Source organism: Podarcis filfolensis (assembly GCF_964270895.1).
Source record: "Podarcis filfolensis genome assembly, chromosome: 1".
Taxonomy (NCBI): domain Eukaryota; kingdom Metazoa; phylum Chordata; class Lepidosauria; order Squamata; family Lacertidae; genus Podarcis; species Podarcis filfolensis.
Window position 1 is genome coordinate 41,419,798 of NC_139604.1, and position 26,419 is coordinate 41,446,216.

General features: G+C 39.5%; 1 protein-coding gene across 13 annotated transcripts in view; it reads left to right on the forward strand.

The window, feature by feature from the left end:
• Positions 1-26,419, forward strand: part of NCKAP5 (NCK associated protein 5) — a 605,696-nt gene that overhangs the window by 455,700 nt on the left and 123,577 nt on the right. For all 13 annotated transcript variants that reach the window (XM_083581664.1, XM_083581665.1, XM_083581669.1 and 10 more), the window contains 3 exons: positions 5,503-5,571; positions 10,875-10,913; positions 20,348-20,467. In XM_083581664.1, coding sequence (XP_083437790.1) covers positions 5,503-5,571; positions 10,875-10,913; positions 20,348-20,467 — 228 coding nt within the window. The remainder of the gene's footprint in view (positions 1-5,502; positions 5,572-10,874; positions 10,914-20,347; positions 20,468-26,419) is intronic.

The following is a 26,419-nucleotide window of genomic DNA, read 5'->3' on the forward strand; positions in this document are numbered from 1 at the left end:
CTAAGCCCATATTTTAAAGGTCTAAGAGCCTATATGTCCTGAAATTGCTTTGCTATATATTTTGTGGTTTTAAATCTTTGCTGGTGTTCTCTCACCAAAGCGTACTTGTCCCAAACCTTCATATTGGCACCCAGGAATTCTTCTTTTATACTGTAGTGGTTATATGGGTTGCTCGTGCGTAAGTTGCTGCCACTCCTGGCTAGGTTGCCTGGTTAAACCTTTTTCTGGCTGGACAGCCCTTCACTTCGTGGCTGTTTCAGTCGCTAGCAGAATCCGTCAGTGGGCGTTTCTTGAACTTCTTCCAGCAAAGAAGTTCTTTGACGCCAAGTCTACGCCTACTTTCCCTGCGCTGAAGTCTTCTGCGCAGGGTGGGTGTGGGTAGCGGAGGACCCGTGCTCTCCCCGCTGGTCTCCGGCGAGGAGTCCTGGAGCCCCCTCGCCGATTCCCCCATCTGCCCCCCTTTATCCCTGGTGTTACGCTGATTTCCTTCCCCAGCCGATGAGCTCCCTCTCTCCCTGCTGGGCCCTTCTCCAGCATTGCTTGGGAGCCTTGCCTCCACCTCTGGCTCCGATGTCAGTTCCCTGACATATACCTATTTTTTTCCATTACCTGTTGACTAGAATAGGACATCTGGAAGCATAGCATGACCAGCCCATGCTTAAGGCTGTATGAAATCTAGGACTTGGGTGGAAAATATATTGCAAGCCCAAGTTATAGACAAACTAAATGGACCAAACATTTCTCTTTGTTTTCCTTCTCAGTTGTATAGTTTGCTTGTTTGATTGATTAATACTACACTTGTATCTCAAAGTGGCTTACAAACAAAAGAAGAAAAATACACATACAACATTTAAAGCATAGATTATAAGAAAATAAGAACAGCATAAAAGCATTCATGGTGCTTCTATCATGCTACGTCTCCCTATACATTTCTGCGGCTTTGGCACAAGAGCTGAGCTGAATCTATAGTGCTTGGTGTCTAGGATTTAGGTGTACAAAAGGGAAACACTTGCTTATTTTGTAATCTGAAGTGATGCTCAGCAAACAACAACTCTATCACTTGCTTAAAATGTAAATATTGCTGAAAACACCGAGACTTTTAAAAAAATAATCTCAGCCTATTGTGAGATAACTGATGCCATGAAGAAATTTTACATACATGTTTCCCCGACATAATTCTGCAAACTTTCTTTCTCATGATGCTCATCTTAAGCTGTTGAGATACTCTTTCATTTATAGACACGGGACAGTACATGAGGTAAGCATAATCTAGGCACAAGCATGTAGAATAATGGATTTCCAAGAGATGAAGAAAGGTATGAAGCATACATGCTAAGAGTGACATAAAATCCTATTTTTTTAGGCTAAGGCGCAAAACAGAAAATAGGCTTTATATTTTACAGTTTTATTTTATTTTTACCTCCAATGCTCTGCTGCATTATTGGTGATTTAATGTATTTAGCCATTGCTTTTTCATCCTTAGGGGGCTGGCAGGAGGGTCTTAAATGAAGTCATTGAAGCGTTGCCTTCCTATTTCAGTCCCTATTACAAAATGTCAAATAAATGGATATGATTTGCTCAGCAATCACGGGAAGGATAGGCATCAAACTTGCATAAATTCCAGTTAGTTGATATTTAAAACCTCTAGGATCAGAATCCTTATGGATATCTCTCTAACTTGTCCTATCAAATGATTATACTATTAGTTGTAAGACTCTCATATCCTTATTTCTTAATTTTGTATTTGGGGAACAAGGGCTAAGCAAAAAATATGCAAGCAAGCACCGCTTTCTTGTTTCTCTGATCAGGGAGTACAAATCAGCAAAAAAAATGTGTAAATCTAAATCTAAATCTAAATCACTGCATTAGCAAAATGGAGAAGAGTCTCCAGCTGTGTAAATTCAAATCCATTTTCAGACTTAAAAGTTCAACGTTCAGATATATCAAGTTTGCTTTTTAACATGTTCTCTTACAAACATATTGATAGAGGTGGTCTGGTTGACACTGTATCCCTGGACTTTCAAAAGCCAGAGTACCTCACCAAATATTCCTAAGTAAGCTTAGCAGTCAAGGAATAAGATGAGAAATCCTCTTGTGGATCAGGAATTGGTTAAGTAGCGGGAAGCAGACAGTAGGAATAAATGGATTGTTCTTTGAATGGAGAGATGTAGAAAGTGGAGTCTCCCAAGGATTGGTATTGGGATCTATGAAGTTAGGGGTGAGCTGCAAGGTGGTCAGGTTTGCTGATGTTACTAAACAGTTAAGGATCATTAAAATAAAATGAGATCATGAGAAGTCCAAAAGGACCTCTACATACTGAGTGAATGGCAAATGCAATTCAGTGTAAACAAGTGTAAAATGATACACGTAAGGGCAAAAATGTGTATCTTAATTTCACATGTACAAGTGGCATAGCTTTCTGTCTGCCACAAAGTGGGATGGCATCCCACACCAATCCCTCCCACTCTGAGTTCTGCTGTCACTTCTTTTCTTCATCTCCTTTCCAGCTGTGCCTACTCCCCTGAATCCATTGCCCTGGAATACAGTTGCAACATTCGCCTCTACGATTAATTTGGCCCTGAGTAGGCTCATTGTGTGCTGGCTGTACACTAATATGGAGGTGATTATTCCAGAGCATATGATGAAGATTTTCTCCCTCCTCTTATCACAACAATTTGGTTGTATAACACGAGTATGGTTGCTTTTTGGAATGCTACCTCACTCTGTAGCTCTCATCATTTAACCAAAGTAGATATGGTACAAAGAAGTGATGTATGGGTGTTGGTGTGAGGGAAGTGACCCCTTTTTAAAGATGAATGTCAGCTTGCCTCTTTGGGAACGGGCAGTGTTTCAGAGAAAACTGGGGGGGGGGGGAGCTCAAGCTGTGCATCTGGTCCTCTTACTTGCATGCCAATTAATTATTTGGATCACAGCCTTAATGTGTAAGCACAAGCCTAGCATAACTTGATTTCATTACCAATAACAAAAAAGCCCCCAACACTTTTCATAGATTGTCAGAACATTAAAAGAGAAGCAAGCAATGTAAACTATGTAATGGTTGTAATTATGTGTGGTATTGATTGCGGTGTCATGGTTACGTGATGTGAAGGTTATGCATAGAGCACCAGGTATCATGCCTGGATTCCCAAGGCTAGTGTTTGTTTTTGCTTGAACATTTATTTTATTTTGTTCCCGCCTCTGGAGGAATTAATATTTAGACTCACTGCTGCCTAGATGGCTTAGAACTTTTATTTGGTCCTAATACATTTGAAAGGGATTCCATATCCCAAAAGACTTCTCCCAAGAAACAAGCAAATATTTTACAGGAGTGAAACAAGGCTTTATATCTTGCAGAAATAAAATAATGAATAGTTTAAATTTATGATTTTGTTGGTTGGTTGGTTTTTGAATTTTCCTAACTCCAAATGAAGCCTAAGAACATCAGTGTGAAATATGACAACATAAGAACAAAATACATCAACCATCAGTAAAAAAACACACCAAACTGAACATTTAATTAACAAGATAGTTTGATGTGCAGCCCTGCTAGGGATAAGAGTCCCAAAAATGAAATGCAAATGCATGGGAAAATGAGTGTCTTCAGTTGAATCTGAGAACCAAAAATATGGAAGACAGACGTAACTAAGGGGAGATTATTTCAAAGTAAAGAACCCACCACAGAGAAGGCCGTTTATGCATCCCCTCTCCATGAATCCTGGTAGGGATTGCAAGCCGAGCCCCACTCCCCCCCCCCCCTATTAAGGATTGCAGTGACTGGTATTAGAAGATGCACTGCTGCATTTTATCAGGACCAGAGCCATTTAGGGCTTTGTAAACTGTTATCAGCCCTTGAATTGGGCCTGGTAGCACATAGGCAACCAGGACACATCATCTAGCATTGGTGTTCCATTATCCCATCTCACTACCCAGCTACTTAACCTGGCAGCAGTATTCTGCACCTGCTGCTGCTTCCAGATGATGTTCAAGGACATCTTCATGTAGAGCATGTTGCAGTCCCACAGCCATGAGATATCCAGAATATGGGTTATTGATAACAGGCTGTCTTGGTCCAGGACAGCTATAGTTGACAAACCAGCACTCCTTGCCTATTCAAATAGTTCCTCTTATAACCCCCTATTGTTCAGCTGTGTTGATTAGTGGTGACATTTCTTTACAGAGTGGCAGATCAAAAACAATCTGATCTAATCTAGAAAATTAAAATAGGTTAATATTCTAATCCGGAGACAGTCACTAGCCATGGCATAAGGAACTTGTAAAGATGACCATAATTCAATGTGGAAGTGAAAGTTTGACATCACAATGGCTTGTATTGTTTTCATAACACTAAAGGCTATATTTGCTGTTTGTCTATAATTCCTCCCCTCCCTACCCACGCTAAGGTGTGAGATAGAGCCGAGAGTGCAGCAGACAGGAGGTACTGCTATGTTTGCCAGGCAACATGAGATGGTCAAGGTCTTAGTACATTATAGTTAGCCTGTGCAATCTAGAGACTTCATGCTGATGTCACTAAAAGGGTTGACATTAGATGCCCCTATTCTATCTGTGCATGATCAAAGATTTGGGAACTCTGCAGGCAGTCACAGATTACTCTTTAGGTCAAGTGCCAGTCTCAGATAATGAGATTTCAAGTTCTATTTCTGGATTCCCTGATAAGCTCCCACATTGCACAATTTGTATATTATACCACCCATGTGTTAAAGTTCTGCTGCTTTCAATGTGACTTTATTTAGTTGGAAAGGAGAGGTTTCATACTGGCTAGATTGTGTCCTGCATTTTTATCAACTCTTCCAGTCTTACAGCAGTGAACTCTATTTATATATATTTATGATAATTGGAGGTGAGCTTATATACTGTCCACCTATTACACTGGACAAAATAGGCTTGAGCCATTGCACCCAATGTAAGAGAAAAGTGTGTGCTGCATTTCTAGGTTTTATGATATCAGAAAGAAAAACCACTCCTAAAATACGGCTGTGCTATCCATCAATGCTGCAATGTTCAGATGATAAAAAGAAATTGCATTTTATTATTGTATCTCTAAATCTCTTAATATTAAGCTAAGCTTTGTGGTTTGGAAAGGGAAGAGAATGCCCCTGACTCATGATTTTCAAGCATTCGAGCTTGGCAAGCTTGAATAAAAGAAAATTGATGTGCAAAATATCCACTGCAGTGTTTATACTAAAGGCTGTTTTCTGCATCTGCCAAGAATAGATTACAGAGATGTGTAGAATAGCAATGTCTGTCGTTCTCTAAATTGTAATGTATTTTGTGGTAATTTCATAAAGCTAATAGAATTTCTGTTATTTGTAACAGCAAATGAGAGCACATAGATTTAGTTTATTGTTTATTTATTTATCCGCACCCCCCCACCCTGAGTTTATTTTGGATCCTGAGGAGGTGTATAGGGTAAATGTATTGATTGGGTTGTCATGTTTCACACCATGCCCACTGATTAATTTGCATTACTTTTCTGTCTTGCAGGCAGAGAATTCCGCACTGGCTATGGAAAATGAAAATCAGAGAGAACAGTATGAACGTTGCCTTGATGAAGTAAGGTGGATCAGTGTTTTGTCACTTTTCCAATAAGCAAGCCTTCCCTTTCTTATCGGGTTACATTTTTATTTGTTAATCAGTTTATAATAAAATAATTCTGAATATACTAATTATGAACAATTTTTGTAGTTTTGTTTAGGATTCTAGATTTCCCTTGGGACATATACAGGATTAAAAAATAAATAAATTCAGAAGTAGAATAGAAGCAGTGGAATTAGCTCCCTTTGAGACAAAAGAGTTTTTTGGGGTTTTTAAAGGTCCAAAGTTAAATACTGTTATTAGCTTCACCTACAAATCCTGGATGGAATGATAGATTTGATTCCCATGTAGTATGGTCCAGTGGTGCTCCTGTTCTTTTACTGAGTGGATCTACCCGAGGAAGTTTGTCTTTAATATGGGTTGGTTAATTTAAATCCATAATGCAATACTGGAAAGTCATTGGATCTTTGCATTTATCTTCAAGACCCATGCTCACTTTGAACAAACCAACTCTGTGATGCCATTGACTTACATGTTGAGAAGTACAGCAATAGATTATGGTAATAGTAATAATCCTTTTTACCCATGAAATATTCTGCATCCCAAATGAAAGAGGATTTTCCAAACCATTTTCTTCTTTTGTTGGCCTTAATTATGCATGAACAATCTAAGGCATTCCAGACAACTTGGAGATTTTACATCCCAGAATAATATCAACTTGGATTGTGACCCATGTCTAGTTCTATTCCGCCCCCCTCTAAATCACCTAAGCTCAGTCTGCAAGTTTGTATTTCCCAGATCAGCTGGGAAACTGTTGATACTGAAAGTTAGTGGGTCTGTGTCTCACAAGACCCTGCTTAACCACCTGAGTTTAAGACATTCTCATCCTGTTCTTCTAAGAGCAAATCTTGAAAATTGAAATAGAGATTGTAGGGATCCTCCCCCCATTTTTTACAATATTTGTCAGAAGTAGTTTGAAGAATAGGTTTAGACATTCATTTTCTTGGGAACTTCCTATGTCAAAGGCTATAAAACCAGGTCCAGCTATACCATTTCCCCCAGCTGGGAGACTATGCACACTATCCCTTCCACCAAGAAACCTACTACCATTAAGTACCACATATAGGTTGAGGGTACTTGCTGTTTTGGAGCAAGTTTCTACAGAAACTTTTCAGCTAGGATATAGACCTATTTAATAAACTGCTGCTTCTGATTATATGGATTCGGGGGTTTATCAAGCAGGGGAAAATATAGCCACAACTACAAAATTCAATTCTTTTGCTCACACAAGAATTATATTCTATGTAGTTTGAGGTGAAAGTGTTCCCAGCACTATGCTACCGCATACTTAGAAGTGACACACAAATCTTCTGATCGCATGTGGGCATGCACAAGCAGGCTGTTTTATTTTTTCCAGTGGCTGTGGCAGAAAACTTTAAGGCTTCTGATCAGCCCATATTGATGCCAAGTTTACGGTATGAATTTTGGAATAGGTTTATGGGCACAAGGGTTTGCTGCTGGGCAGACAACATAGATTGGAGAGTTGAGCAGTTGTAGATGATCACAAAAGTGGCACTCCCCATCTCAGTAATATCAGCTGTATAAACTTTGATTTGATGGCACGGGGATTACTCAGCTGTTTCAAACTTTGTGTATAGGCACAAAACCTCATCAAATAAACTGATAGGCAGAGCTGAGGTGCAAAATTGCTGGATTCAGGCCCTCATTATTATTTTCTAAAAATCTTAATGTCCCTTTTGTTCATATGCTTTCTTCTCTGTTTATTATAAACCTAACCTTCATAACTGCATTACAGATTCTTGCCCTGAAATACAATTTAATATTCTGTGAGTGTATCTACCCACAAAATTCAGTCATTGTAAAGGGTGGTGGTGGGGGGAATCAGAATGTGAGACAATTACAGTCGCTTATAAATTCTGATAGTAATCCTAACAAACAATTGTTTTGAAATTAGTTGTCTATCTCTGCTATTTCCTCTAAAGTAGATAGATCAATCATTTGGATTGAACTTGAAAGTAAATAGCACTGCAATGCATTATATAAGGATGAGCTTCATTTATTTAAAATTCAATACATATATCTATAAATTCTAAACCCATCTCCTTGTCTATAGGAAACCAAATGCAAGAAACAGGATTACCTTCTTCTACCTCAGGGGCCTGAGGTTTAAATGCTTAATCCTAGTTTCCTATTCTGGAAATTGATTGTCAGTTTTTTGTCAAGAGGTGGTATAATATTTATTCATGTTATTATGCCAGTAAAGATTTATGTCAGACTCAGCTGCATTTTATCAGGGCAATGTGATACACCACACTATAACATCTTAAAATTACTATACTAGCATTTGCAGTTAGCCACACAAAATATAAAGATCCCACCAATGTTTAACTTGTATTTGAAAGCAACTAAAAGCTGTCATTAACATGCCATGCAAATAAGATAATAAAAGCTTATTCTTATTCTTCATCATTCGAAAACATGACCAGGTCACTGGAAATATATCCTGGATTATTTTAGCTCTGTTGCTATTCTTTCTTAGATTGGCCAGAAATCCTCCAAAACTATTATGGCGAGTTTCTTTAAATTAAGATGATGGAGAAACTACTTCAGCTTTTCCAAGTATAAAGATCTTGGATTTCTGCATGATGGTAAAGGGATTATTGTTATTCTACCCCATTGATTTCAGTAAAAAGGAAATGCATTGTAAATGGAGTAGGGGGGGAGCCATGATCAATTAACATGTTATTGATAGACTGGAATCAGCAATGACATGAATGCTAATTGTATTTGCTAGATTTATTTCCATTCTGGGCATGGGACGAAAAAGCGAACATCAGCAATTTCCTTTTCCTGTTTCCACTTTCATCAGAATTCTCCAACATCCCTTGCCACTAGGTTGCCTTACCTTCAGCTACTCAGATCAGAAGTGCTTGCACTGCTCCCTCTTCTGCTTATGCCACTCGGCACAGCTCTCAGTGACTATGCAGGCAGAACTGCTGCAAATGACTTGGACACAGTCTGCAGAACCTTGTAGGGTTTTGAACATAGCTGTTTGCTTGCTTGCTTGCTTGCTTATTTATTTATTTATTTCTTTATTTTACTAATAAGTGGCTTCATGTCATGTCATTTCGTAAAGAAGTAATGTATTGGATGGGTTTGTTAAATTTTCAGGTACACCAAACAATGTTACAACTAAAAATACATGCTAGAAGGAATGCTGTTGGATGTCAGTTCTTAAAGCCTATAGGGCAACACACATGGATTTCAGAGATGCAATATATTTACTGCTGTGGGTTATTATGGCTGCAGTATTAGTCCGTGTCTTGTATTAAATCATGTACAGAACTATTTTATGTGACGGTTTATTCCCTAGTTGCCTTAGGTTAGAGACCAGTTCTGGAAAGGGAGAAGTGATAATGGGTCATGTTATAAGTGTATGAATCAAATCAAACTCTTGGATCATACAGGAGCAGAATTACTTAGGTTGAAATTTCCGCTCATGCTTCAGTTCATTTTTTCAGGTTACATTTTTTTTCAATGAAGTTGTTGAGAAGAAAGTGGAATTTTGTTTTTAACTGCTAGGTATGCTTGTTTTCAAATGAATAAGCTTCAGATAGGGTCTGCTTTGACAACATAAGGTTTTTTAGTGTGTACAAAAATAGGTCATTTTTTGAACAAAATAAGGTATTAGATAATTAAATGTGTGATACAAATGTTAATATCTGGTGGGGTGTTTTTTTTAAAAAAAATCTAGTTGTATACACAATTCTACTAATCAATGTTTTGTAATCTGATGCAAATAAATTTAAAGTGTGGCGTGAGTGCCATCCAAGCACATTTGATGACTGTAGGCATTTTAATTTTTAGTGGCACTTAACAGTATCTTGCTGTCATGACAGATGTTCTGTTTTGTCAATATTGAATCAAGAAACAATTAGACCTCATGAAAACATCCAGGGCCTGGCCTTCTGCTTGAACAAAATTGATGATATCTCTTTCAAAATCAGTTGAATAGTACTGGTTTTTTCCAGTCCTGTGACTTACACTACTCCAGAATTTGGGACAAAATGAGGTTTTCAAGGGAAGTGGTAGAATCTGAAACTCTAGTGAAGATAAGAGAAGTTAAAAAAAACCACAATCCCTCCAGGTGTGCCTAAAGGAAATTATCTGTATGAACACAGGAAGCTGCTTTTCACCCAATCAGACCATTGATCCATCTGGTTCTGCACTGTCTATAGGTAAAGGTAAAAGGTAAAGGGACAGTAGTAGAGGAAGGGATGCAGCATGGGACGTGTGTGGCACGTGGCCTGTAGGGCACCCTAGCCGCCACCTCCATCCCAGTCATGGCCGTCCTCCAGACAGGGAGGCAGCTGGCCCCTGCCCAGTGGGTAGCTTTCCCCGCCCCCATGGACAGCTAGCACCACCCTATGGTGGCTAGCACCTCCCCCGTGCTACTCCGCTGCCCCTGGATGGTTAAGTCCAGTCAAAGGGGACTATGGGGTGCGCCGCTCATCTCACTTCAGGCTGAGTGAGCCAGTGTTTGTACACTGACTGCGTTCCAGGTCATGTGGCCAGCATGACTAAACCGCTTATGGTGCAACAGGACACCGTGATGGAAGCTGTAGTGCACGGAAATGCAGTCTACCTTCCTGCATCCAGATACCTACCTTATCTACTTCCACTGGTATGCTTTCGAACTCCTAGGTTGTCAGAAGCTGGGACAGAGCAACAGGAGCTTACCCCGTCGAACGGATTCAAACTGCAAATGTTCGAACTTCAGTGTTACTCAAACTTGGGTTGCCAGCTGTTGTTGGACTACAACTCCCATCATCCCTAGCTAGCAGCTGAATATACAAGTTTGATAAATACTGGTCTATACTAAGTAGAAGTGGCTCTTCAGGGTTTCCAGGTCTACCTGGAGATGCCACAGATTGAGCCAGGACTTTCTGCATTCAGAGCCACTGTGGTGTAGTGGTTAAGAGCAGTAGACTCGTAATCTGGGGAACCGGGTTCGTGTCTCCGCTCCTCCACATGCAGCTGCTGGGTGACCTTGGGCCAGTCACACTTCTTTGAAGTCTCTCAGCCCCACTCACCTCACAGAGTGTTTGTTGTGGGGGAGGAAGGGAAAGGAGAATGTTAGCCGCTTTGAGACTCCTTTGGGTAGTGATAAAGCGGGATATCAAATCCAAACTCTTCTTCTTCTTCAAAGCAGATGCTGTATTACTCAGCTATGACCCTTAGAAAGCACACACAAACACAATCTGATACATGGCTCAAATGTCCTTTATTTATTCTTACAGGTAGCCAACCAAGTTGTACAAGCACTACTTACTCAGAAGGTAAGTAATTTCTCCTTTTCGTGAGACACTGTTAAATGTTATAGTTACCAAGGGTACTTAATTAGAGTTATCAAAGATCTTTATTCAATAAAATTGCTGCTAATTAGAGATTTACTCTGTAACGAAATATCAGCTTAACCAGAGGATTTTCCTTAGGACTGTAACATGGGAGAAAATGGATAAATTCCCTCTCCATGTCTTCTCTGATCCCATTAATTATTAGCACATACATGTATATTGAGCTAATAGAATTTGAAATTTAAAACATGCACATATACTATGACATGTATTCGATATACTGTATACTGGCATGTTTTCTATCAATGTTTAATTGTATTTTAATGCTTGATTTTTCTATGATTTTAATGGTTCTTGTTTTTATCTGTAAGCTACCTTGAGTCCCATCAGGGGAAAAGGCAGAGTTGTTGTTGTTGTTGTTGTTGTTGTCATCTTTTATAGTAAGTGCATTTATTACTAGATGAATTTATTCTATATTTATTTTCTCTATCAGAATTGTATGCTACTCTTCCTCCAGGGGGATTAAAGCCAATCCCTTTTTATCCCTGCAATGGTTTGAGCTGGAAGAGAGGCCCAAAGTCACCAACTTTGGATTTGAAGCTAGATCTTCCTTGTCAAAGTCCAGCAGTTGACATGTTCCTAATGAACTCATTCTATAAGTCCTGTCCTTACGACAAAATTGTATCCCCCACCCCTGCTATACACAAGAAAGAGAGAGATTAGCATGTTCAGGGGCAATGTCAAGGTTTGAAATACAAACAAAATACTTTAGGAAAAATCCCAGGGGTGTGGAATCCAAAAAGAGCAGAGTGAGAACTGAGCATGCTGACAGACATGCAGCATTTGGATAGGGAAAGAGAAGTGAGTAACTGAAAACCTGAACAGAAGCACTCCACATTGCAGCATTTCCTTGCAGATCCCACTAATATGTATTTGGCAAAGATAAAACTTTGTACAGATTGCCATTTGTACAGATTGTCTTTCCTGGTCTCACATCATTTTTGCTATTGGGAGGGTGGGAGTTACATATCCCTCTATTTCCAATTGCCAATATTAGGCTTTTTTCCTTTTCTTTTTTTGCTGTAAACTTTGCTGTATTTGTTGTTGTTAAGCTTTTTGAGTGGTGCTTCTGCCTCAATTTTTTTTTCCCCTGCAAAGCTATCTGGCTTCATTTCTTGATCAGCAATTAACTCTCTGTGGCTCCAGTTTCTACTGAAAAGTATTGTCTGCAGAGTGTGCATGTGTGTCTAATAGGTAGTATAACACTGGGACATCGGCATCCAGTTACCCTCCTACTGCACAGGGGGAAATGCCAGCACAACTTTCTCAGCAGTGCACAGTCTGATGACTCTATGCACAAGCCCAAGCAAGAGCAAACTGGTGTTCTGGAGGTGGGGGTTATTGTATTCAACACAAGAGTGACAGGAAAGAGGTGGATCTACTGCCTATCTAAAAGTTTATTCAAACAAAATTTATATACTGCTTGATTGTAATAAAAGCTTGAAGTGGGTTACAAAAAAATATTAAAACTATCAGTAAAAACAGTTTTTAAAAAGCTAATCAAAGAGATTCTAGTCCCAATCACTTTGTGGAGGCTATTAATGGTTGCTTGTCACCATAAGGGTAAAGGTAAAGGGGCCCCTGACTGTTAGGTCCAGTCGTGGATGACTCTGGGGTTGCAGCGCTCATCTCACTTTAGTGGCCGAGGGAGCCAGCATACAGCTTCCAGGTCATGTGGCCAGCATGACTAAGCCGCTTCTGGTGAACCAGAGCAGCGCACGGAAACACCGTTTACCTTCTTGCCGGATTGGTACCTATTTATCTACTTGCACTTTGACGTGCTTTCAAACTGCTAGGTTGGCAGGAGCAGGGACCGAGCAATGGGAGCTCACCCCGTTGCGGGGATTCAAACCACCGACCTTCAGATCGGCAAGCCCTAGGCTCTGTGGTTTAGACCACAGCACCACCTGCATCCAATTAATGATTGCTTGTCACCATAGCTATGGTCTATCCCCATTGTTGGAGACTGTATGCCTTTGGATACCTGTTTCTGAGTATCACAGCTGTGGAGACTATTTTTCCTCTCAAATACTCCCAAAGGCATCTTGTTGGCTGCCATCGCAGGGTGCTGGGCTACATGGACCATTGGCCTGGTCCAGGAGAACCTTCCCTGTGTTCGTGCAGTAGCAGACATACAGCCTGCAGTTGTTCTTACATTTTTTCAGATGAGGGCTATTACACACAACCTTTAATCTCATATGAAACATAAAAGGCCTCCCTGTACCTGGTCAGAGAAAGAGATCTTTCCCACCATCCTCTGCCAGGTTTTCCGTTTGGTGTTTTTTTAGTGGGAGATGTGTGAGTTTGAACCTGGGGCCTTCTGTGTGCAAAGTATGCATTCTTTCCAGAGCTGCAGTCTGCGACCGTGTGTCCATTGTGGTGCTGGGACGTGATTGTGAACTAACATGCCTCGTCCCGCTTTGTTTTCATCTCCATAAAATGTAACGCATGAGAGGCATCTTAGAAGGAGTGAGGAGATGCCTTTGGGTATGAGCGTGTATTGCAAGGATGGGGGGGAGAGAGAGAGGTATAGCGGTATTGTGAGTTTTTTTCTTCAGGCATCAACACTGGGTAAGGTTTAAATATCTTCAAGTGCAGAGAAATACACATTATTATAAGTTGCAGATTCTTTTCACATCCATCAGTACTAGCATATGTGGGTGGGGCAGAATGTTACAGCTGGGTGAGGATGGTGCATGGGAGCAACAAGATTGCTGTTTTGCTGCACTGGTGGGAATGCTGAATTGGTGGCAGTAGTCCTGTGAGTGCAGTGCTATGGCCCCAACCCCACCCCGTAAACAGCAGTGATGTTGGTATCAGGAGACAAGCTCTGCCCCACTACACACTGATATCCATGTATTGTGACTGTAAATCTAAATGCATGCTGAGCAGTCCCAATGGCCACTTAATCCCAGGAGAAGTTCCAACCAACTGGGACAGGAAATCCTGGCAATCAGGATTGTTGCTGACTGTTGTACTGTATAATATAGCTGGCAGGGGTGGATCTGTTGCTGGAATTGTCATTTCAGTGTTGTTTTTCTAAATTCTCAATTGAGAATTAAAACAGACTAGCCAACCCTAGAAACAAATCAGAAATGTATTCATTTTCTCTTGTTATGCAATTTAACAGGCCATGAATACAAGTGCATACACAAACCAGATTAGCATTCTGCAATATAAAAGCCCATATGTTGTTGTATATTCGCTGGTATATTGATCTCAATATATTTATACCTAATTTAGAAAACGGCATGTTTTCTTTTTTAAAAACAAAACAAATACAAAATGGAGTTGAAGTGGGGAGAGTCTTGTGAGTTATTTATAACTCCTTTAGGACAATTTTTTTCCATGACAACCCCTTTTGTCAATATTAGAAGACACAGGTACTAAGGACTCCTTATGAACGAACTAAGGATATAGATTAAAATGTATTTAATAATGTGATTTGCTTAGTATTGATGAAATTTAACAGACGCTAGCCTACTGCTGAGTAATGCTGCTTAATTTAATATCCTGAAGGGGAAACACAAGGCAGCACTCTAAATGTTAATGAATGTTAACTGTTACAGCCCTCCTAATGCCATTTGGACTGAGACTATTTATAAGAAAGGACAGGAAGACAATACTGTACAGTAAAAAGGAAATTAGGCTCTTCGGGTCAATCACAAATGGCTCCTATACAAATCTAAGTAATAACTGGTAAACAGATAAGTCTTCTACCACACTGCAGCAAGATGGAACAAGTAATGTCACCAAGAGATAACACACCTCAGGGGCATCATGAGATACAGAGGGAATCTGAAGAGCTCTCAAAGACTCCAGAAGAGTAATACTGTGCAGTAACACCAACTATGTATATTACACTGTGAATTTGGAAATACCCCTCAAGGACTAATTTTTTGTTTAAATTAAATACATACTATAATAATGTAAGGGATGAAGTACTGCATACCCAGAAGTATATGAGAAGCTTCTGTTCCGCAGAGAGATCATGGTGACACCAACTGAGAGAGCAAAGCCTTGAGTGATTTATCAATGTCACTGAATCCTTGAGATCAAATTTATAGTTTGAAGTGGGTACTTTTGGAGGAGATCGTTCCTTATAAGACATATGGAACTCCTCCAGTGAGCCTAGTTTTTGAGTGAAAATATGAAGGAAAATATATTAAATTGGGAGTTCTGCCTCAGAGCACTGCATTTTGTTGTTGTTTTGTTTCCATCATTTCCACAAGTTACGGTTTTACTTAAGAGGCATCTAAAAACCGATAGGGGAATAACAGACCAGCAAACAATCATAAACATTTCCAGAAAATATTTCATGTCTTAAGTTTTAAGACTAGCTTCTAACTTATTTCATTCAGCCTCTAGCCAGGAGCTTCTTTGGCTGGAGTCCTCTTGCCATGTTATTTCACATTGCAGATAATTTTGAGGGGAAATTAAAACTGGACTTTCCTGTCTTAACAACTTTCACTCTTTAGTTTCCTCTCACACTGAAACAGAAACATTAGAACAGTGCTGAACCAAACCAAAAGACCATCCAATTCAGCATTGTGTTTCCCATAGACACCTCTGGGTAGACCACAAGTAAGACAGGAAGGCAAAAAACAACTCCCATTTTTCCTTGCAGGCAACTGGTTCTTAGAGGCATACTACTTGAACCTGAAAGTTGCATGTCCATATTCAGGAGATCAGATTGGTCCACTGTCGTGGTAGTTTAAGATTTAGTTTAAGGCCTGAAGCTTGGTAATGTAGTTGCTGTTTCCATGTGGGCATCATGACTCAACAGCAACATCTACAATTAGCAACTCAGTGGAAGTAAGATGGATTGTGTGGAAGTACCCATGCTAGCACCATTTCTCCTAGTAAAATCAACATTGTGACATTAGAAGTGATCGTGAGTTGGTTCAGATGCTACCTTCAAGCCAAATTTGGCCCCATTCTGCAAACAGAACCAAAACACTCCAGCTCTTACCTGCCCACACAGTTCACCAGCCCTACCTTTACCAGCCCCATGTGGAGGACCAGTGAAGACCAGCATACCCTTGCTGGCTCCATGTATTTTGCCAGATAGGCCTAACCACATAATCTAAACTGATTCCATCTGATCCATATAACCCATGTGGCTGCTGATTATATTCACGACTGTTGTAGCAAGGAGCCCAGCCATGTATAAATTGCAAGCATACTATTATGGTATAATAAAATCTAATTCCAATGATGATAATAGTAACCTTCACTATATTATTGACCTATGTTCCTTTTTATACTAGGACAGTAGTTTGTCTCCATATCTTAGGGGGCTGTTTTATGGCCTAATAAGTAAATGTGGAGTTGTTTTAACACCCAAGAAAAACAATATATTGGCTTTGGTGGAGGAGGAGGAAACATGTAATAGGAATACAGTACTGACTAAGAAGAAGTGCTATGCTATACAGGTTCCTGCTCCTTCTGGATTGTGGGAAACAGTAGAGATGAATATTGAAAGCTCTTCATAGCAGAGGATTGGCATGGAGGGAGATGAAATATATATTCATATTGAGTTCAGATGTTTTGAACTCTTCCTAGTAAGTCCAGCCAGATGGTAACCTGCCCCAGATCATACTCACTTCTTTTAAGAACTTCCAGTACTCAACACCTTAGTAGTAACATCTGCAGCTAGAAACTATGTGGCCTTAAAAGAGAAACTATTCCTATGAGGAGATTGGATGTTCTAGAAAAGTTATGGGAAACCCTTTGACCTCCATATGTTGTTGAACTCTGTCTTCAATAAGCCCCAACCCACATGATCAGTAGTCAGAAATGATAGGAGTTGTAGTCCAGCATTGTCTGGAGGTTACAGGTCCCCCACTTCTATTCTAGAGCCTAGGAAGAGTCTGTCTCATAATGTGAGGGGAATCATTTTACATCTAATTTTGCCTTTAAAAAATAAATCTTCCTATGAACAACTGTACTGCTAAAGCACCTTTTTGCAATAGTTGGGCAATCTAATAACATGCGTTTTATTCTTTATTTTAGAATAAATGCGGGAGAGGAGAGTTTAGCTTTTGAAAGGAATGGCGCGGAGAAGGTGTTACTTGGCCTGTGGTTAGTTTGAATTGCTAGTTCTCGTGAAGCGCTTCTTCTTCTTTTGACTGTGGGGTTCAGTCTCAATTGGAGCAGCTAGTCTTACAGTGAATTTGTTATCTGTTAGAACCTCATAAGGACTGTCCTTAGTGCTTTTGCTTGGTTATATATATATATATATATATATATATATATATATATATATATATATGATGCAGTTATACAGGGATTTCTGTTTGCAGAATTAGAGGATTTAGAATTTTGCTACACTTCAAATAAAAGATAGCATTGCCTCCTTGTCACTTTGGAAGGCAGAGAATGTATAACTTGGTTCGCCTTAGGGGTACTTTAAATAAGCACTCCACTCGTAATGTGCTCAGGCAAAATGACTTCTTAATTCATCCAGCCTTACCTTTGAATTAAAGCTAACCCACATTTTTTACAGCTTTCATTTAACAAAAGTGTCTCATTGTGTTACCTCTTCTTCTCTGTTCACCGTGCTGGCTTAGGCACAGCAGACGAAGAACAGACAAAAAAAGACTATTTTTGTGAACATTCTGGCCTGCTACTTCAATAGGTTCATATAACTCAATTTATTGTTAATTCTGTTAACAAGTAAATATGTGGGAAGCTGCAAGACTTTTCATTGTGCTTTGCGCCCTTCAAAAATAAAATACAGGAATGTAGGTAGTTAGTGCAGCTGTTCTCATGTTTAGGAGAAGCAAACTGATGTTTTTATTTTAGTTTATTATTAATGCAGCATATAATGGAAATTCCATGCTACTGAGCCATCTCAACAGTTTCCATTGTAGACCTGAAACGGAAATTGACAATTGGATGGATGAGGGCAAAATGATGGCTCCTGCCCATAATATGGGCAGAAGAAACGTCTTTACTTAGTTTCAGGGGGATTGTAGGTGGGTTGCCAAGGAACCCAAGCTGCAGATCTCCTAAACTTAAATTACTTTTTTTTTTAATTTGCCCATGGAATGACTGAGCATACACTAAAGCACAATGCCATTGAGACCACAACCCACCCACCTTCTTACTTTGCCCATATGCTCTTGTTTTAGTTGCAATGTGCATGTAAGCAGCAGTTCTTAACAATAGATTGTAGGCATGATGAAGCGCTGAGCTGAACATATATACAGTGTACTGGGCCCAGAAAATCCTGTTGGAACCCTAGTTTCTAGGGACTTGTCCAAGTAGTTTTCCCCTTTCCCACTCCCTTTCCAGGGAAAACCTGCTCTTTAGTGCTCAATCAGAGCAAACATCAATTCAGAGAAAACCTGAATTGTCATTTGCTCCAACTGAGTGCTAAAGAGCAGCTTTCCTTGGGGGAAAGCAGCAGGACAAGAGGAAGTGTGGATGACGCCTAGGTCTCTACAGCTATGTACTGGTTGCATTTCCTGGAATGTCTTTGGAGTGATGCCAAACTGTGTCCCATTGCATTGCTTCCAGGGTATTCTTGGAAGTGTGGTCTGTGGGAAGTGGCACAAAACTGCTTCCACAGCTTCCCACTAGTCCTTCCCCCTTCCCCTTTGAAGTGCAGGGTGTGTTTTGCCAGGAGCACAGACATTGGGAAGGGAGTGTTAACCCTTTCTTTCCTCACTTCCCAACAAAATGAAATCCCCTTATGGATAGGCATGTGGGATGCTAGATTTAGTAAAGAACCTGACTGCCCAAGGGAGGGATGAATTGTTACAACTCCTAGACAACTATCTGGAGAATGGAGTGGCCTTCAAGAATTCAGAAGCTCACCATTCCTTAATACAACAGAACAGATGAATGGGCCTGCATCAACACATGCATGCCTACTGTGAAAAGGAAGAAGTGGATAGGAAAGCAGATTCAGTATCTTGCTCATATAGCACATACATATTTGTGTGGTGATTTAATACCTCAGTGTCTGTGTACCCAGATGATACTTGAGATATAATTTTGTGTCTGGTAAGTCTCATTGGAGTATCATCACAACCAATGCATCCAACTGCTGTTGGGAAGGAACATATTCATAGAGGGGATGTATATGCTGTCAATGCTACTTGATTTATAATGAAGCGATTGAGAAGATGAATGTAATATACTCATGTCAAACATAGCTATTCCTGTGGTTGCATATAGTTTTTATCAGTTTTCACCTGGCATAGGTTATGTTTGCCTTTCCCACTGTTTGCTTGTGATTGCGATGAAATATGGTCTTGCTTGGTTCATCTTTCTCTGACACACAGTACCACATAGCATTGTTTCTAGAGTGCTGTTGGTTATCCCTCTTGGTTGGGGAAATGAAAATGCAGCTTTCTGAAAGTGCATTGCTTTTCATGTTTTCTATTTATTATTATGTATCCAGACAAAATGAAACTAATTAAAACTTTTCTTAAGCTAATAAATACTTGAAAACTGCCAGTCTAAACAAATATACTAGGTATTTAGAAATACTACCTTTTAATTTCTTATGACATGCTAGTGCTGAAATTTCACTTTTAAAAATCTGCTTAATTTTAAAATTGTTTCATCCTAAAGGCAGGAAGAAGGGACGCGGGTGACGCTGTGGGTTAAACCACAGAGCCTAGGGCTTGCCGATCAGAAGGTCGGCAGTTCGAATCCTCGCAATGGGGTGAGCTTCTGTTGCTCGGTCCCTGCTCCCACCAACCTAGCAGTTCCAAAGCATGCAGTGCAAGTAGATAAATAGGTACCGCTCCGGCAGGAAGGTAAATGGCGTTTCCATGTACTGCTCTGGTTCGCCAGAAGCGGCTTAGTCATGCTGGCCACATGACCCGGAAGCTGTACGCCAGCTCCCTCGGCCAATAAAGCGAGATGAGCACCGCAACCCCAGAGTCATCCGCGACCGGACCTCACGGTCAGGGGTCCCTTTATCTTTACAGGCAGGAGGGCTTTTAATCTGGCCAACACTTCTAGTGATAGAAGGAGGGATATGGTGTTGCCAATTTCACCTCTTCTTTGTTGCTTCTTCTACACCTGAAAATCTGCTCCAGGTGGTTGAGGGATGCTACTGTGCTGTGTGGAAGTTGTTGTCGAAGCTACAGGAGGGCAGGAGATAAGTGAAAAGCACTTTGCATCCTTCTGTCAGCAGAGGCCTCCACAAGATCAAGGAGCCTTTAGCAAATAGGATTCCTCCTATTAACAGAATAGGGTAGTGTTCTGTCACAGGCATTAACAGAAGGGTGGTGTTCTGTCACATGCATTATAATATTCATTGACTTTTCAGTTAATATTTGAATTATGTGGGTTGTTTTTTTTTTTGCTAATTCAGATTTCCTTCCCTGTTCTAGGACCTGAGGGAGGAGTGTTTAAAGTTAAAGACAAGAGTTTTTGACCTGGAACAACAGAACCGAACGCTTAGTGTGCTATTCCATCAAAGAATGAAACCAACGTCTGGCTTGCTGCTTCAGGTAGACTTAATTCATGAAAACACATTTGCGGTTTAAAATATGTGGCATGTTATACTTACTGAAATTACATAACATTAGACAGCTTATGGCAATTTCAACAAGCAAAGTATGACAGTTGATAGGGACAGTGTATTAGAGGGACATTGGCTCTCTGTCATCTGATACTGTTGAAATTGAAAATGTACAAATTCTGGAGGTACATTGAAGCTGAATAAGATAGAGAAGAGAGAGAGCTCAGTATGCTTTCTAAAAAAACACTACGAAATCTAAGTCACTTTGAATAATAAGTAAACAGAGCAACAAGAAGTATAGGCCATGTTGTAATAGGATAATTTCAGTCATGTAACTTATTGGATCTTATTGGATGAAGAAGAGATTTCTAGTCTAACCAATTAATTTATATAAATTTACAGAATTCTCTCTATCTTTTGCATAAATCTGCACATGTCAATTTATACTTTTTGTGGGGGAAAATGTTTAATAGGCCAATGGATTTGGCTTCTTTTACATCTATTTTTTCTGCACAATTCTTCTCAAATTATGAAAAATCAGCCACAGCGCACTGACAATTGCAGCCTGATCTAAAGCATTATTTTAGTTGTTACAGTATACTACTGTTATAACAAAGGCTGTTGTTGGAGGGGTGAAAGTAAGGCCTGTTGAAATCAACATACTTGGTACATGAAATGAATAAAGGGTTAAAAAAGAGAAAGCAATCAATATTTTTTTTATCAAACAAGATGGTCGTAATCCAGTCTATTGTGTATTTTTGCATAGAGAGATCCCTGTAGGACACAGCGAGTTCCTTCTACGGTGTGCAGGCATGGAAACTCACTTGGAAATCCCATCAGACAATTTTGGGGGAAATTTGCTTGAACATGATCAAACTATGGACAGGGCAGCAGCACACACCTCATCCTCAGACCTCTGTTTATGGAGAGCACATTCAATTGAACATGCTTAAAAACCATCTTCAGACCTTTTCAAAAATCACATGAAGATATGAACAGCAGCCCAGGAATATTGCAGGCTGAGCTTGTGTGTGTGTATACCTACCCCAACCATAGTTTAAGCTGTCATGTGTTCAGGCAAATCCTGAACATGGTTTATGTTTATCCCATATGGCAGCTGAACATGCCCCTTCCTCCTACTTGCCTAATAGAATGGGGAGCCCTAGGTGGCAATATGAACAGAGTGCTCAGATATCACATTTTCTGTGTAGGGTGACATGTTAAATTCAATACTTTTGCACATATGTCCAGAAAGGGAACACTCTGCTATGCTTCTGCCTGCAGGTAAAGTACTTAGTCCAGTATGCTTATGATGCAGATGCAAATATATCCTGAAAAATATGGAAATCAGTACCTTAGAATTAGTACCACCTGAGAATATTGATGAGCAATGCTCACTGTTAGTCTTCATACTTGTAAAGATACAGATAAATCAATTGAAACCCATGATGATACATAATAATGACGAAATCGGAAAGATCCAAATGGAAGTAGAACCACCTTTCCATCTTCAGTAAATCGTGTTTAATTTGCCACCAAAGCACATCACTTCAGTGTTTTGTCACAGCCGTTAGACTTGCCTTGCCTACCTTGCTCTCCGAGCCATTCCTTTTCCTTCATCTGGCATCATTCTAATATCTCAGTGGTCAGGTATTTAACCTGAAGTGACAGTATTTTTGAAAGTAACTGTGGTGGGTGGCGGCTAACTAGAGGACTGGCACCCCACCTCAGGAACCCCTTCCTCAAATAAGCCCGCCTGGTGCCAGCTTTCGTGGTTTATCAGTGTCAGACATTTCAGCAGGTTTTCTTTAGTTTTGTTTTTATGGCTTTGCTGGATTTTGTTGTTTTTGTGGTTGCTTTTCTGTGGCTTTATACAAGTTCATCATATTTATTGTTTTAATCTACATATTGTCCTGGAAACTGTGCTTCTAAATATGTAGTAATACCATCAGCTAGCAGACATTATATTTGCTTATTTTTTTTTAAAAAAACACAACATTAAATGTATAGAGTGTTCTGCAGAAATATAAATTAATGGTTTCTGCTCACAGCCTCCCAATCTAAATATATATGAGACAGAATGATTAAAATGGATAAAATATTTCAGAAGCTGGGTAATGCTAAACGAAAACAAAAGTAAATAAAGTAAAACTAATGTAATGTTGAATCTACTAAAGTAGTAAAACAATTCAGACAGGAGGAAGAATCAAGAAGGAAATGCACAGCAGAATTTTAAATAATATTCTAAAGCTGTGTTTTACCAGGTCAGGATTTTTATCCAGCATCTACCTAACATGTATTGTCTATCCAGGTCTAAGGCAGAAAGACTTTAACATCATCAGATCCCTTTTAAATGGAGTTTCCATGAATTAATCCTGGGACCTTCTGCATGCAAAGCAGGTGCTCAGCCACTGAGCAATGGCCTCTGTCCATAAGCTGAAGTTGTTGCACTTGACCTTTCCCCTTCTATCAATAATTCTATCAATAAAATATCTAAAAACTACATTATTCAGTAACCAATTAGTACTGAAAATGAAGTCCCATAAAAAATTAAGTATGAAAAGATGTTTCATGCAAGTATGCCAAAGAACTTAATTTATTGTATCACAACAAACCAAAGTTGTGTTTACCTGCCTTCCAGATTTTAACTTTTCCTGTTCTACCTTCTATAAGCATATTCTTACACAGTTTAGTATTTACTTGGTTTGCAGACCTTACATCATTTTTTTCTTACATTTCCTATTGATTTGTCATAAAGATATGTACACACTAACTCATAGTCATGTAAACCATTACAGGACCATACATGGAGCATATTCAGTATAAAAGGTAAATTAGAGAGATGCAGTTATATAGAACAGAGTTTTTTATGATGAGACTATATACTACAACCACAATTAAAAAGGATCTGGATATCAAAACAACCCTTTGACTAAAAAAAAAATATAATGGTATGTGAGTAACAGAATATTTTTACAGATATAATATGTATACAGTGTGGCTCTTTAGATTTAAGTGTACTTCTCAAACAAACAGAACTCAGCAAACTTAAAAGTGCATTGGAAATTTCCATATAGTGTCATGACAATGAAATCTAAAAGCAAAAAAAATTGGAATTTTCAAACTAAGGCTTGTTTTGGGAGGCATATTAGGTACAGTAAGTATTATAGCAGGTCATAGATACTAGAGCAAGTATGATGAGATCTTGAGTGTGTCTTCTCTGCAGCCTTCATGGTTCAATAGATGTACAATATGCATGTAATTGATTTGGTTTTGACAATTTGAGGTTGAGGGAGAGCAAAAAATAAAGTGGTCTATTGTTCAGGTAAAGAAGTTGGTTTATTGTTCAATATAGCTTTCCTATCTGATAGTCACTCCAATCATGTATACTCCTTCTAGTGAAAGCAATTTGGTCTTTAGTGTCTGTCACAAAGATGTGGCCCCTGACTTACACATATTTCAGTTGCAGTGCTGTTTAATTGCCCCTGGAGCCTACTTTAAAAATAGGTGAGGGTATGAAAATGCCCTATAATACTTGTTCCTTGAAAACTTTAACTGCTCCCGCTCTCTGCCATCCTTCTCCAGAAGAAGAGGAACAAATGGTTTTCACTTAGGCATTGGCACCCATTTGGAAATCAACTGTTTAATCATTTCCTTTGCAGTGTGTGTGTGTGTGTGTGTGTGTGTGTGTGTGTGTGTGTGTGTGTGTGGAGGATGTCTGCCGGCCCATCTTAATTCTCAAAGCACTGATTAAACCCCAGCACCCAGGGATCTGGAGGAACCAGGGTACCCACAAACCCATAACAATATGACTACTACTACTACTACTACTACTACTACTACTAATTATTTGTACCCTGCCCATCTGACTGGGTTGCCCCAGCCACTCTGGGCAGCTTCCAGCATATATAAAAACATAGAAAAACATTCAACCCTAAAAAGCTTCGCTATACAGGGCTGCCTTCAGATGTTTCCAAAATGTTATATAATTACTTATCTCCTTAACATCTGATGGGAGGGTATTCCACAGGGTGGGCACTACTACCGAGAAGGCCCTTTGCCTGGTTCCCTGTAACTTCACTTTTCACAGTGTGGGAACTGCCAGGAGCCCCTTGCTGTTGGATCTCAGTGTCCAGGCTGAACAATGGAGTGGAGATGCTCCAAGGCCGTTTAGGGCTTTAAAGCTCAGCACCAACACTTTGAATTGTGCTCAGAAATGTACTGGGAGCCAATATAGATCTTTCAGGACTGGTGTTACGGTGGTCACGGTGGCTGCTCCCAGTCACCAGTTTAGCCGCTGCATTCTGGATTAATTGTAGTTTCCGAGTCACCTTCAAAGGTAGCTCCACATAGAGTGCATTGCAGTAGTCCAAGCAGAAGATAACCAGTGCATGTATCACTCTGCACCATTCTTCCATCTTCCATTCTTCTTCCTCTATGTTTTCTGTGTATGGTCACAGAAGTAAACTTTTGAAAATTAGTTATTCTTATAACTAATTTTTGTCACATTTCATCTTCAGAGCAAAACTCAAAATCATTTAGTTATTCTACAACAAAGAAGTTAAAACATAATTTAAATTGTTATTTTTGAAAAGTGTGACATGAAAAATTTCAGTACATAACTCATTCCATGTTTTATATAGATACACTTTTTTCTGTTCAGCTCCCCCATACACATTCCTCACAGATCAAAAGAAAAAATGATTACTCCAGATTTAGTCAATTTCATGTAGTGAAAATTTTCTATAACTATGTTCAAAGGGCTTTACAATAAAACTATTATTAAAAATTACAGTGTCATCAATTTTGGACAAGTATATATATATGTATATTTACATATATACAAAGTAGTTGCAATAACCTAGAGCCTGGTAATACTGTATTGAAAAAGAAATGCTGCTGTTTATCTCAGGGATTTGATTATGCAGATTGGTACATTAATTCCTTGGCACTCGAAATTTGATGCATCCATTTCTGGCAGTGGATGTCACCACAAGGGAAATCTAATTCCCATCATGAGAAGATTAAGTAAACCAAACTCTGACCCAGAAGAGCCAAGCTTTCTGAAAATAACTAGAGTTTCAGTCTCTGAAACACTACGTTCTTCCGCAGCAAAATACATTGGACTCAGTCTGGTAATCTGAGTATAGAAACTGCAGTGACCACAAGGAGATGCCTCACTCAGATTAGGTTTTCCCTACTTTTGATATTTTTGTTCATATTTATTGCTGCTGTTTTAATTTGCTGGGTTGTTTTTGTTGTTGTTGTTGTTTTTTAGTGTACTTTTATGTCACTATTTTTAGATGCTCCCCCTAATATTGCATGTGACCTTTGAGCAGAGAGGTTGCTGATAAATGATTGTATTTATATTATTTGCTAATTATTGTCTCACTCTTTGAATTTAATGGAAACTTTTGCATTCAGAAGGGTCCCATGTGCATATGAATGTGCATAGATCTACATTTAACGTTCTTTTCTGGTGCTTTTGAGATCTTGATTTGGCAAAGGAATTTCCCCCAAGTTTGTTCTTGTTTTATCATCCATATTTTGTTTAGGAGAAAACACAACACGAGCCCTAATTTAGACGACTTGACAAGTCAGTCCATTGTTTATTTCCCAGCAGTAGGAAGGGAGGATGGGTGTCCAATGCTGGAATTCAATGAAATGTGGACTATTTCAGCGTAGGAGAGGTCGGGCAAATGCCAACAAGAACAGATCAGAAAGAGCCAAAAGTCTGTTGTGCATTGTGGATTTTTAAAGGGATTGTTTACTGAGACCATCTGTGGACATCGTAGGTATTGGTTGCTGCATTGTTTTATTTCAACTTCAGCTTAATGCAGGAATGAGGGATCTTTTTCAGCCTGAGGGCAGCATTTGCTCATGGGTGACCTTCTGGGAGTTGGGAAGGGGTGCGTGAGGTGAGAGGCAACAGTTGGGTAGG